This window comes from Nannospalax galili, unplaced genomic scaffold (assembly GCF_000622305.1).
Source record: "Nannospalax galili isolate Female #2095 unplaced genomic scaffold, S.galili_v1.0 scaffold139, whole genome shotgun sequence".
Lineage (NCBI taxonomy): Eukaryota > Metazoa > Chordata > Mammalia > Rodentia > Spalacidae > Nannospalax > Nannospalax galili.
In genome coordinates, this window is record NW_008345884.1 from 6,300,083 (window position 1) to 6,314,322 (window position 14,240).

A 14,240-nucleotide genomic window follows, 5' to 3' on the forward strand; every position below is an offset into this window, starting at 1 on the left:
AATATTATCAGTGTTTTCATTTGAAAAGAATTGTAGTGTGTTTGCCTATAATCTGTGGGTATTTGTGTATATTTGTATGTCTGTCTGCACCAAAATGTGCGACAAAATACAGACACAACTGAAATGTATAAACATATCTGTTGTGCGCATGGGCATGCTACCCAGTCTACACAGGGACCAAGTTTGTCATGAATGGTCTCTTCAGGATAAATAATTTTTATTCACTATCGGTAGCTGCTAGCAAGTACTATGTTCTAATAATGAATATAAGTCAGCTCTTACTTGTTTATATTCTTGACATGTAAACTTGAAATCAACTCTTTATCTAAGACCAAGAGATTAAGTCATATGTCCTCCACTTAAATCAATTAAAAGCTGAAGGCATTATTTTTTATTTCTTTAGGGACCTGATAGGCATGTAAATGCATTGTCTTGGGAAACTGTTGAGGTTGGAATATTTCCTTGTGTGAATATAAAATAATTCATAATTGTAATAACTTCAGCAAATTGTGTAGATTTTTATAAACACTTCATAATATTTCTGCAAAGTACATAGAGGGGGGTATTGTGCTCTTTGAAAATTGTTTAGGAGTTGTCAAATACGATAAAGACACCCAGGAGGACGCAATACTCTTAAGTATGTTAGCATTGCTCTTCCCTGATTACTGAAAGCGAGGCCATGGAAACTTTGTATGAGAGTTCTGCCCTTCTTCCTTTATTTCATCCCTCAAGGACAATGGAACCCGGAGGTAAAGTGTTAGTGCTGATTTAAACAAGCCTGTCCAGATCACATGCATTTGAAAAATTTGTAAAGGTACCTTATATAGCCTTGTGATTTCGAGGATATAATCTCAAAAGTAGTCTTCTAATTAATTCCCTCTAATTTTCTTCCTTTTTTTTCTAAATTATGAACATGAAGGATCTTAAAAAAATTCTTCTTAATCTGGGATTTAATACTGTGCATTTGGAATTCCAATTTTTTTTACATGATCTTTTGTTTTTCCAGTTTTAGAAAAATTGAAATTATTAAAAGGTTTGGGAAGAGTTCTTTTTAAAGTTACTAATTTCAACACACTTGTAACTTGACATTTTCATGAAATATTGTTTAAGAGTTTGCAGAATTAAAATAACATCCATCTCTGTAGACACTGTCCTTTTTGCACTATGGAGTTCACACTCATAGGCCTTCCAAAAAGTTTTTGCACTTTAATCATAGCTGCCTTACATGGAAATACTGTGAAACACTATTGTTTTTGTATAACACAAAAATCACTGTTAATGATCTCCAGTATTAATATTGCAAGGAAACTGATTTGATGCATAAATTCTGTATGACCAAAAGTTAATTACAGATTCCCCATTGCAGATGGCTACAGAATGCTTTACCAAGTCTCACAAAACAAACAAAGTTCAGCACAACAATGTAATACACATTATTTTGGGCATTCAGTTGTTTTGACACCCATACTGAATCTAATTAGAAAAAGCGAGCGAGCAAGAGAAGAAGTGGAAAGGATACAGGGTACGAACAATATAGGAGCCCTAGGATGAAATTAGAAAATGCAATCAAGTGAACACTCATGAGTTACACATTATAAACATTAATTTTGTAAAACAAAATTTACTGTTAACTTTCTATCCCTAACACTAGAAGTAGATTTTACTCATCAAATAGGAAATGACATATTTATAGTAATGCAGAGTATGGTCACAATCACTGAAGAAATGACTTCCCCCCTTTCCCACCCACTAGCAGCCTAATTCCTTCAGAGACTCAGTGGACTGGGAAGATCGGAGGGTTTACTGATAATATGCGTAATACAATGAATCTTCTCTGTCTTACTCCTGGGCACTCCAGACAGTGACATCAAGTGTTGGCTTCTCCTTCCTCAAAGATATAGTTGAGCTTTATTACAGTGCTGATAAAATCACCAAGTTCTACAAAATCAGCAGTGACAATGTTGATGCCACTCTCTCCTGGCTTCTGTGTGCGGACCCACTGCATCATGGCAGGAAGAGCTCTGAAAAAAAGAAACAAAAGAGAAGTCATAAAAGGCAAGGTTGTGTCATTCCAGGCCTGTGGCTGTGCAATTTACTAAACCAAATATCCCAGGTACAGGTGAGGGGAAAAGACCAAATAACAATGGTGAATTCTTAACTCTTTCTTATTACTTACTTAATTATGTGTAAGCACATATATGTGTGTTACAGTGTACATGTGAAGGTCAGAGGACAGCCTGCGGGAGTTGGCTCTCTCCTTCCACCATGTGAGTCCTGAAGAATGAACTCAGTCCATCAGGCTTGGTGGCAAGGGCCTTTTCCTGCTGAATAATTTCACTGGCTCCAAATTCTTAACTCTTGCTTGAACACACTCTTAATAAAGATACTTACCAAATTGGACCAGGTTGGATCTTCATCTTCGCATCTCTAATATCGTTATAGTTTACAATAGAGTTTGAATTTTTGTTCTGGTTTTGCATGCTGTAACTGCATGCCTTACAGAGCATGATGAGATGAAGCCTTGTACTTATCAAATAGACAGCGTGGGTCTTGTACATGCTGTCACTATTGATGCAAGTTCATATAAGCTCCTCTTTCCTTCTGTCCATGCACCAACCCTGGTTCTTACAGTCTTTCTGCATCCCTCTTCTGCAATGGTCTTCTGCAATGAGCCATGGATTGAGTGATATTTAATATAGGAGTCCTATACAGGGGCACATATTCTGCAATCTCTTATTCTCTACACTTTGGCCAGTTGTGGCCCTCTGTGTGCATTGCACTCTGTTGTATGAGGAAGCTTCACTGGTGAGAGCTGAAGGATGTGTTAGTATTTTTTCTGCCCCCAGTTCCACAATATTTCATAAGCCTTAGGTGTAAAGGTTCCACTGAAGATATGTGACTTAAGACTTGGCATCTCTCAAACATAGTCTCTGTATGTGACCAGTTGCAGAACTCTGTAATAATCTCCATCTGTTGCAAGAAGACGCTTCTTTGATAAGTGGTGTATAATATACTTGTCTATAAATATAAGGATCCATATTTAGCATACAGTAAGAAATTTCATTTGTCTAGAGATATGACAGAGGTAGGGTTTTCTCTAGGATCTATCACCCCTACAGTCATGTGTCTTTGGCTATATTTACAGTCACTCATCTGTTCCCTCCCATTGAGAAGGCTTTAAGTTCAATTAGATAGCTGTTGATTACTGCTCCCACCCCAGATAAAAGTGCCAATAATGCACCAATAGAGATAGTTTGCTGTGTTATCGTTGTGGTTATTAGGCTTTGCATCTTGGTTGCACTGTTGATTGATTTTCTCCCTTAACAGCTTGCATAGTATCCTCTAGAACTATGAAAGCTAGTCTTCAGGGAGAAGGCTCCCAATTCAATTCCAGTTTCCTTGTTCCAAGTCCTGTGTCTGAAGTATGTCCTGTCTTCAACAATAGGACCTTACCTTCAATTTTAGGAACTGTATTAAGATGTTGCATGTAACCCAAAGAAAACTTTTCTGCCTTCAACAAGTTCATGGTCTGGGTATAAGCAGGTAAACATGGAAGATGTCTTTCCTTCAAGCCACCTATTACTTTCCAGTGTGTATTATAGTCTATTGAAACATTCAATAGAAGAACAGAGAAAAATATAAGCTTATAAGGCCATCAGTATGGCTCAGCAGGTAAGGGTGCTTGCAGCCAGGTCTGATGACTGATTTCAATCCTTAAGATCCACATGGTAGAGGGTGAGGACTGTCAAGGTTTTTTACACATGTGTACTGAGGTATGCATGCCCCAATGTAATAAATAAAGATAACAATATAGCAGTTTATATTCTCATCAAGGAAAACATGAAATAAATGATAAATACAAGTATAAATGATAAATATACTTGGACAAGAAACAATTGAGCAAAGAAATGAAGATTAGCAGTATAAAGTTGAGAAAGAGCAGTGCAGATTACCAGTTAAGATAAGGTTGTTTATTAGGCCTCACTGGGAAGGAAATATTTGTGCAAAAGTTTCAGAAAAAGAGAGAGTCACACTGGTATCTGGGAAAAGCATCCTAGCTACTGCATGGCTCTAAAGGCAGCATGGTGGAACAGGAGAGTAAAGATGAAGTCAGAAGGATAATGAGAAGCAGTGCTTCCTGTAAGGCATGGGCATCAGTTGATTTCCTCATTGCTTTTACAAAATACCTGGAAAAAATAGCTTAAGGATTCTTTTCCTGGTGGAGAAGGCATGACAGTGAGAGGGTGAAGTGGCTGTCCACATTAGTTCTGCAGTCAGGAAGCAGAGACAGATGAATGCTGTGTTCATCGGGCTTTCCTGTTCCTTTCCCCATTTTTATTCAGTATGGGTACGCAGGTGAATATTCCTTAGTTAAACTTCTCTAGGAATATTCTCACAGACAAGCCCAAAGGCATGCCTTCTGGGTTATTCTAAAGTCCGGTAAGTTGACAATGAGAGATAACCATCATAAGTGCACCCAGCGTCAGCTTGAAATCTAGACACATCAGTTTGAAACCATTACGTTCCTCTCTGCACCCCCATGGACTCATAGCCATATCATAATTTAGAATGTATTCAATATAGCTTCAAAATCCCCAGTCTTAACAGTATCAACACTGCTCAAGTCTAAAGTCCCTTGTGAGACTCAAAACAATCTCTTAACTGAAAGCTCTGATAAAATAAAAACACTAAGATATATTTTTCCAATGTAGAACATCATAGAGTAAACACTCCTATTCAAAAAGTGATGAATGGGAGGATAACAAAGAAAGTCCTGATAAAAACAAAAACAAAACCACAAAGGACAAATATCAAACACAGCCCTCCTATGTCAAGGATCTGGGGTTAGTCATAGAATCATCTGGGTTGCAAGGGGCTTGTATAGACCAACCCCTCTGGCACATGCAATACACGTATCCCTCTCTTGGGCTTCTTCTGTCCCATGATATCCTTGGCAGATATTCAGCAGTCAACAGTTCTGGTATCTCTGACATCCTGGTTTCCATTTTAACGTGGGCTTCACCCTAACAGATTCTTCTAGCTCCTTGTAGAGAATCTGATCTTATCCCACATTGATTGGCCTTGGTAGACTTCGGGACCCTTGGTGCAAGCTTCTACCATCCATAATTCTTGCAAACCCAGCACCATATGAACGATGCTGCCAAGTTCTGTGGCCAGCTCAAGATGTAGTCTGGCCCCCTCCTCCCATAGCTGCAATGGTCTCTGTGTGTTTTGCTGGCTGAACCTGAGCAAAAATCCTAAGTGGTTGTTTTGGAGTAGGAAATTCCTTCAGTGATGTATTGAGTTCAGTCTTTCTCCTTTCAAATGATATTTAAAAATATTTTATTCTTTCTTTGAGAATTTTGTACAATGTATTTTAATCATAATCAGATCCCCTCCCCCATCTCCACTCCCAATTTACTACTCGCTGACGTCATGACCTCTACCTTTTTATTATTTTTTTAAAGTCATATTGAGTCTAGTTTGTATTCCCCAAGTGTTCTTGGGTATGAGTCTATCCCCTAGGACCTGATCAGCCTACCCATCAACACAGGTTTAATGAAAACTGACTCCTCTTCTAGCAGCTTCCAATTGCCAATACTTTCTCTGCTGGGGCTGATGTTTTTGGCCCACCTCCCCTATCCATTCTGAGATTTTATTTGACTTGAGCTTAAGCAAGTGTTGTACATGCCTGAGCACTTCTACAGTCTCTTATTCTCTAAATGTTGACCAGTTGTGTGTCACAGTGTTAATCATCATCTGCTGCAAGAGGAAACTTCTCTGATGAGAGCTGAGAGGTATATTAATCTGTGTATATAACAACATGTCATTAGGAGTCAGTTTAATTCTTTGCTCATTTAGCAGGATAACAGCAGTCAGTTCTCCCAAGTGGTCTGTGCACCTTCAAAATGAACAGAGGTGACTAATGACATCTTATAAGCCATTAGATGTAGACAGAGGGAGAAGGAGTCTGTGAAGTATGCTAGATTTCTAGCAAACATCTGGCAGATAGGCATTATTTATAATCTGGGAAGGATTAGAGTGATGACTTTCTGGAATAGGTGATAAGTTCAGTGTCAGACAACACTAAAGCTGAGATTTCAAGTGACATTTGTCTGTAGCTCTGATAACGGGCAGGGACACCAGATATAGTAACCTTGTGGCTAAGATCACCTGTAAGTATTTTGTTAAGGGAGAAGCAAACTGAACATTTCAAGATCAATGGCATTTAAGGGTTGGACAGGAAAAAAAAGAGAAAAATAAGTAGCATCATGATAATCAAGGAAAGAAAAACTCAGAGAGGTTGAAGCAAGGGATGAAATGTGAGCATGTTTCTCCAGGCAGCAGAAGGCATGTCCATACAACCTAACCCATCTGGGAAAACTGGATGAATTGCCTTGGACTTCACTAATCCTTTGAGTCATACCTTTAAAAACCTGATCCAGGGCTGAAGAGATGGCCCAGTGATTGGCACTGGCCGCTCTTACAGAGGACCTGGGTTCGGTTCCCAGCACCCACATGGTGGCTAACAACCATCCATAACTTCAGTTCCAAGGGATCTGAAACCCACTTCTGTGATCTGTGGGCATTACATGACATGGGTGCACTTGCACACATGTAAGCAATATACTCATACCAATAAAATAAAAATAATAAATAACATTTTTTTTTTAAAAAAAAAACATGATCCATACTCCTGTTAAAAACAGATGGAGCTTTTTAAAGAGCATAGCATGACTCTAAAAGGTTCATTGCCTTCAGAAAATAAACTGGCAGGCAGGTGGTTCTTACCACAACAGTTATAGAAGAGAATTCCATTTTAACATGAACACTCTGGATTCTTCAAACAAAGACACATATGCATTCACATTCATCAGAAAGACTGTGTCAGTGTGTGTGTGTGTGTGTGTGTGTCTGTGTCTGTGTAGTCACTCAGGTTTGAATTCCATCACTCTCTTCTCTGGACTTGCTAGAGCAGATGAAGTAGCTCTGCTGCAAATACAGCATGGAAACATTTTACAAAAGGCATACATTCTTGGGAAAGAATATCTCAAGTACATTTCTCATGAAAAATGTTTTTCCAGCAGCTAACTCATCTTCAGAGGCAAGAGGCAGGGTAGGTAACTGATGCTGAGGCCACTGTTGGTTGTATTCACCTTAAATGATGAGTGAGTTAGTTCCCCAGATCTCTGAGGTACCAAGTCATCAGACTCATGAACAGTGAAATCGCCACCTTATATTCATGATCATTGCAGAAAATCTCAGTTGCTCTCTCTTACCCTGAGATTAAAATCCTGGTCCCAGAATATAGAACTAATTGTTATCCTCATGGGGAGAAGTTAGAAGCCAAGAGTGTTCTTTTCTTTTTCTTTATAAAATAGAATGCCTTAAGGATTGATGAAACATTCTTATGGTCCTCAGATGAGACATGAGTATTACATTTAAAATATTATTTCTCTGAGTCATTGGAATATTTCTGTTTTCTGTGCAGACACACTTTCCTAAAGCTAATGTATGATATAAAAGCCAAGACAAACAATTATGCCAAGTTGACTCTCAAATACTTAGTCAAATAGATTCATGTTAAACAAAAAGACTCACTACACTGGATTAAAAGTAGAAATTACCATTGAGCATTTATTTGGAGTAGTATTTCCTACCCCTCCTTCATCATTGCCCTCAAGGACCATTTTAATTAATGTTTCCTGTTTTCTCTCCTACTTGGTGACATTTTAATACCACAGAAACATTGCCTACTCCTTTACATATCTGTTTAGATATTATGATTTATATGTACATAAAAGTGAAAAAAAATTAATTTGCTTCCCCAAGAGCCAGTTTTTGCCCCTTCGGGTTAATATTGCCACAGAGAATTATAATTTACAGCTAAGTGGCAAGTTGTCAGTTTTACTTAGCATCAAGCAGAAAATCAGAATGAATTGACAAATCTGTTCTGATGGTAATAAATAGTGACAGTTTAACAGTCTTCGTGGTTTTTGTCAGATAAGGTCTGCAGTATCAAATCTGGCTAGCTTATAAACAATGGAAATTATTTCTCATTGTTTGGGAGTCTGGAGGGACCAAGGTCAAGGTGCTGGCAGTTTTGGTTGGTGGCAGCTGTTCATTTCAGGATTTACAGACCTTTTTTTTTAAGCGGAATGGCAAGCAAACTGCCTTGGCCTCTTTTGTTGGGACTCCTGCTCCATTTATGAAAGTGCTTCCCACCTTTGTCATCACCTCCTGAAGTCCCCCCTCTTAATTCCATCACCTTGGGGTTTATAATTCTAATATGAATATTTGGGGGACACAAACCTTCAGACTTTAGAAAAGATAAATGGATTAAATTCTAATTTTCAGAAATGATCCATCCAGGGCTAGGGAGCTAGCTCAGTAGACATGAGTGCTTACTGTACAAACATGAGGACGTGAGTTCAAATCCTTGACACCCTTGTAAAAGACAGGCATAGCCATGTGTGCCAGTAAACCCAGTATTGGGATATGGAAACAGACGGGTCCCAGGAGCTACCTGGCTAGCCAGCATAACTGAACCCATGTAATTCAAGTTAAGTGGGAGACCCTGTCTCAGGGAAATAAGCCTGAGAGCTATAGAGGAAGACACCCGATATCCTCCTCTGACCTCCCTACATGCTAACATGGATGCATGCACCACAAACACATGCATACAGCATAAACACACATACAACATACATATATATCACACACAGACGTAGACACAGACATACACGCTGATCTATCCACTCATCGATCCATCCATCCATTCATCCAAGGCACCATACCCCTGGACATAGTGTGCTACTTGTAGCTGCTTTAAGTCTTCCCAAAGTTCTGACCTTCCTTGAAATCCTGCCATAGTCTCTCCTTCATATTCTTTTTTGTTTGTTTACTATGCCATAATCAGAATAATCTTTCTTCAATGCATCTGAACATTATTATTCCTGAGAATCCACAAGGACTCACTTCTAGACCTTCTACAATGTATATGGGTCTTTCTACACCCCACCATATCAGCTGCTACCCCCGTCCACCTCTGAATCATTTGTCATTACTTCCTATCAATTTCTTCTCCAACAAACTGAGGTCCTTGTATTTATACACAGATACACGCTGTGATTATTTGTCTCTCCCTTTTTTTCCACAGCCTTCCTCTATATGAGTACCTTTCTTTCCTCTAGTAACTTTCTTGCTCTAATTTCTGCCTGATCTGTAAGATTTGCCCTAGGTATCCATTAAACCCCTCCTATCCAAGTCTGGATGGAGAATTATTTTCTTGCTGCTTCACATTCTTCAAGCTTAGTTCTGCAAGTGTGTCTAACATGCACCATTATCCATTTCCAGTTCCATTCTGTCAGCACTTGAACACTTTTCTATAAACAAACAAAAAATTCAGACATAGCCATCAATATGGTCTGTGTTTGCAACATTTTCTGGAATGCAAAGGGAAACCACACATTTGTTGAACTAAGATGCTGAACAAGAAAACCTGGACTCAGATGTTTTGAAACCAACAAACAAAATAAAGACAAAACAGCCATGGTGGTATGATATGGTACAATATACATAGGCACAGCATTTACCCCTTTAAGATGAATTTAAAAAACTGAAAAAGGGGGCTGGAGAGATGACTCAGTGGTTAAGAACACTGGTTGTTCTTGCAGAGGACCCAGGTTCGTATCCGAGCACCCACATGGTAGCTAACAACTGTCCGTAACTCCAGTCCCAGGGGATCCGATAGCCTCTTCTGACGTCCGCAGGCATTGCACAACATGGGTGCACTTACCTACATGCAGGCAATACATGCATACACATAAAATAAAAATAATAAATAAAATTTTTTAAAAATAAAAAATAAAAGCACTATTGTCAGTTCTGAAACAGGAATTTCTGTTCACATCTCAGCTTCATTCTTTATCATAAGCAGGCTAGTTTTGCTCTATCCCTGGGTTATACCCCCTGGTAAATGGGCATAATAGTGAGGATAGTGAGGATTAAGTAAATTAGTGCATGTGAAGTCCTCAGAAATGTTGGCTTTCTGTACCGGTGTTGCATTTAATATCCCCTGAGTGGCACTCTACAGCTTCCTGCTCTGGAGGTCTCAAGGATGGATGGTAACTGTGGATTCTGGGAGTTGGGAACCAACAAAGACAAATGTAGTTGTGATACAAGATTGCTTTCAGACTTTCATCCTTCCAAAGACAGAGAGAATGAGAACTGGCAATGAGTTTTTCAGAGAATCTTTTGAGGAGCTATTTTTCCTAGGCACATAGTTGTGGTAACTAAGTTCCGTCATAGATAGGAACTTAAGTTGGTAAAAGAGCAGGTCCCAAACTTCATGAATGAGGCAAAGCCTCAAAACCTTTCTCAGATATGTGATATCTTCTGAGTAAAGTCACCTTCAAGCAGATGGCTTCTTAGAAGAGAAACAAGTGTGCAGGAACTGGAAAATGACTGTTTTCTGAGGAAAACAGGAGGATGTGCTGAGAAGTCAATCCTCTGATGTGCTTTTCTTTGAAGACTGGGTTGGAAAAGACTTAAAGGAAAAGATTTAGAAGTTGCAAGTGCTGAGCTCTCCTGCAGGTCACACTGTTGAAACTTTCCTTTGTGGTATGCTGGCCTTGGCTTACTAATTCATGTCAGTTTCCTTGGAATGCTTTAGTTATTGCCCAATGCTTTGAAAGTGAAGGCAAAACTCCTCACCCGCTCATAGGATCCTAAACAACTGCCAGAAGAGGCTCCTCTAGATTCATCGCTTGTCCTCATTAAATTGTCAAGTCTTGTTCATCTTGATTGGCCTAATTTTCTTTGAAGAACTTTCTGGCTTTTTTATTGCTATTTGTCTTGAGTTACAAAGAATTGCTTACATTCTTTTTTATTTTTCACTGTGAAAAATGTTTTATTAGCTTGAGATAATTCTTTACCTCACAAGTCCTTGTCAATCCAGACTCCTGAACAAGATTCTGTAGAACTCCTCATCACAAACAGAGTAATGAGGTTTACTGGCAGGTAACCCCACAAGTGGTTAGAATCATCTTAATAAGCCTACAGGTTTTTCAAATCCTTATTAATTTTCTGATATACTTTAAGATATGATTCAGGGACAAGGTGGGTTTACCACTGATCCTGGATTTTCGAAGCAGTGGTCTCTAAGGGTTGGTAGTGAACTGCTCAGTACCACAGCATAATTTGTATTTTTTTTAATAAGTCATTTTTTATTTGTTGATTGTTTTGTGTGTATATCATATGGAACATCCCAAACAATCTTATTCATCTATATACCCACTTCCCAAATGGCATCCTCCCATAGCCTCCCCACCCTGACTGGAGCCCATATACTCTGTCATCCCTGTTACTGTCCACTGTGTGGTTGGCCCCCCAGCCATTCCCCAATGCTTGTCCAGCTGCTGAATCTCTTCAGCCTACCTAGAGATCCTTGGTTTAGGAAGATCAGCTGTTCCTCATCTAGCAGCAATCAGTTGTCAATATTCCTTTAGATAGGATTGGGGTCTGCTGTTCATTTTCCCAGTTCTAGGCTGAGTTACTGTCTGGGAGTCTTTTGGGCCATGCTGGCCAACAACTCAAAGGAAGGTATCTCCTGTCTGGCATTGTTTCTTGTTATGCAGCCTTTAGCTATACATATGGACTCTTAAAAAATTATATTGATCCCTTTAATCTTTGGTTATACTTTCCTTTTGGGTGGTTAAGACCCTAAGTTGGCCCAGATAAACCAATTTATTTTTACTCTTAAGGTCATTTGAGGATCTGTTCCTCAGGGGTCACATGGGCTTGGGAGGAGGCCCTGGCTCCTTCCTTTATCAATTCTGTCTATGTGATGATAAATCAAAGGTCCTACTCAAACAAGGATGGCTTCACTTGGAAGCATGGAGGAAATATTTCCTCTGTGTTGACCCTCCTCTTTGTAGACTGGACACTGGTTCAAGTCCATCTGGTGGGGTCTCCATGCCCTCCTTGATCAAGAGGACAGGTGACTTACCACAGTTAGAGGACATTTTGAGAGATGCTCATAGTCCCCTGGAATTTATTCGACCTAGGAGGGCAAGGAGCAAAAACTGTCCTTTATGTCCCTCTGACCAAATTAGTACAGGCCTCAAAGTATGGCTGTTAAACATCCAAGAAGGTTAGTTCCACCAGTCTGGTACTTTTAACTACCATGTGCCATGTAGATAAAGCCTGGGCCAAGACCAAATGTTCTCAGATAAACCTTGCTTAGACATATATTATATTCTTTAATCTAGTTGTATATATAATTTGTCAGTAAGTTGTTGGACTAATATGGTTCCCTCTGTTTTTTTTAAAAACTAGCTAGGCATTATTATCTCTCACATTGTCTAACCCTTCCACCATGGTTTCCCCATTTAAGTGCCCCCATTTTTCCCATTTCTCCCTTAATAATATGCTTCTCCTATGGTCCTACCTCCCTTGAGCTCCTTCTTTCCCTTTTTCCCCTAGGTTCCTTGTGTAACCTTCCCTCCCCCATCCACTTAAAATAACCCCATTTTTATCCATATCCCCCCTTATTAACACCTGTTTCCTACTGTTCCTCTTTCAGATTCTTTCTTTTCCTATGCCTCCATGGTTCCTTTCCATTATCCTGGTTCCTGTAGTTATATCTGGATACATAGTCACTTATTAAGATTTGGTACAAGGAGCCACCACTTACCAGGATTTGGTGCAAGGATCCATGTATGAGGCAGAACATGCGTTCTGAGTCTGTGTTACTTCACTTATTATAACAGTTTCTAGTTCCATCCATTTACCTGCAAATTTCATGATTTCATCTTTACTGCTGAGTAAAACTCCATTGTATAAATGCACCATACTTTCATTATCCACTCATCAGTTGAGGGACACTTAGGTTGCTTCCATCTCTTAGCTATTGTAATTTTTATACTGCCAAAGTATTATAAAAATTAAGTCTGCTGTGAGAGACTTGGCTAAAGTACAAAATCAGACACGTAGTGTTAATATTTTCGTGAAAATCTTTTTTTCCTTAGTAATATGTATTTTAATATATATTATGGAACAAGCTCTATACTGAATTATTGACATGTATTTATTCATTATACAATCACTCTGAAAGATAATAGCAATCTAGATCTAGGACTTGTAGTCTTTTCTACAGTTTTGTAAAGATTCTGTTGGAAAAGAGAAGTTGGTCCTAAAATATTGGTTCACATATCTTGAGAATAGTTCTTTTCTGATAAGATCCTCTGTTTCTTTTTTTTTTTCCATGTACTCTTTCTTCTTTTATTTTTTTATGGGGCTTTTGGCTACTCTAACATTCCCTCCTCTGAAAAGGTAACGCTAAATCATAGGGTTAGGTTAATCTTTATCTAAAGATTATATAAAAACTCCCAAATACTTTTGCTGTTTTTGGCCTTTGGAACAGAGTATGTTGCTAAGAGGCCCAAGGACATTTTGAGTTTTAGCCAAGAAACTGGCTACTTTTCTTTGGGGTCCTTTCCCCCTAACAGCCTAGCCAATTCCTACCTCCTATTTTTATTACATCATCTTCTGAAGAGGTTACCCAACTTGCAGATAAGGAATTGGGACACAGACCGTTCTGGCTTCTTCCATGCTTCACCCAGGGTGAAGCAATTGGAGTACCCTTCACCGGGTTTATCTAAAAGACTCCCAGATTGCATAACTCTTATCTCTATGGGGAAAAGAAAGTCCTTGAATTGTGAATAGGAGATGTGAAGGAGGAGTAAAGGCAAGAGCAATTAACATTACAAGTTCAAGACAGAGAACTAGAAAAAAGTCAGAACAGGGCAATTTTCAAATGTTCATATGAGAGTCCATTGGAATTTCTTGATAATGGATTCCAAAAGCATCCTTCTATTGGGTTCCTCCTCATTTTTCTTTTGTCTTCCAAGGCTGGACTCGAGAGTGATGGATTCAGGATTTGCTTTCAGGCACTTAGGTAGTTGTTGGAGTAGCTGGAATCAGTGTCAGTTCCCTCTCAAAGGCTTCTAGATAGGGGGAGAAAACAAATTTAGCCATCATTTCAGAACAATAGTGGGTTGTCTCCCTTAGCTACAGGTGGGCACTATAATATTGCAGACTAAGATTTGAAATCTTACATCTGAGCAACTTTCTGGTTAGGAACAAAGTCATGAATGAGAAATAATTGTCTAAATAACATTTTATATGGACTTAAGCCTAATGTCTGGGAAGTGTAATCCCTTGAACTCTTAAAGAAA

General features: G+C 39.0%; 1 protein-coding gene across 1 annotated transcript in view; it reads right to left on the reverse strand.

Moving 5' to 3' along the window:
• Positions 1-1,161: 1,161 nt before the first annotated feature.
• Positions 1,162-14,240, reverse strand: part of Plcxd3 (phosphatidylinositol specific phospholipase C X domain containing 3) — a 192,302-nt gene continuing 179,223 nt past the window's right edge. Inside the window, exon 3 of the mRNA XM_008842100.1 lies at positions 1,162-2,021. Coding sequence (XP_008840322.1) covers positions 1,868-2,021 — 154 coding nt within the window. The 3' untranslated portion in view covers positions 1,162-1,867. The remainder of the gene's footprint in view (positions 2,022-14,240) is intronic.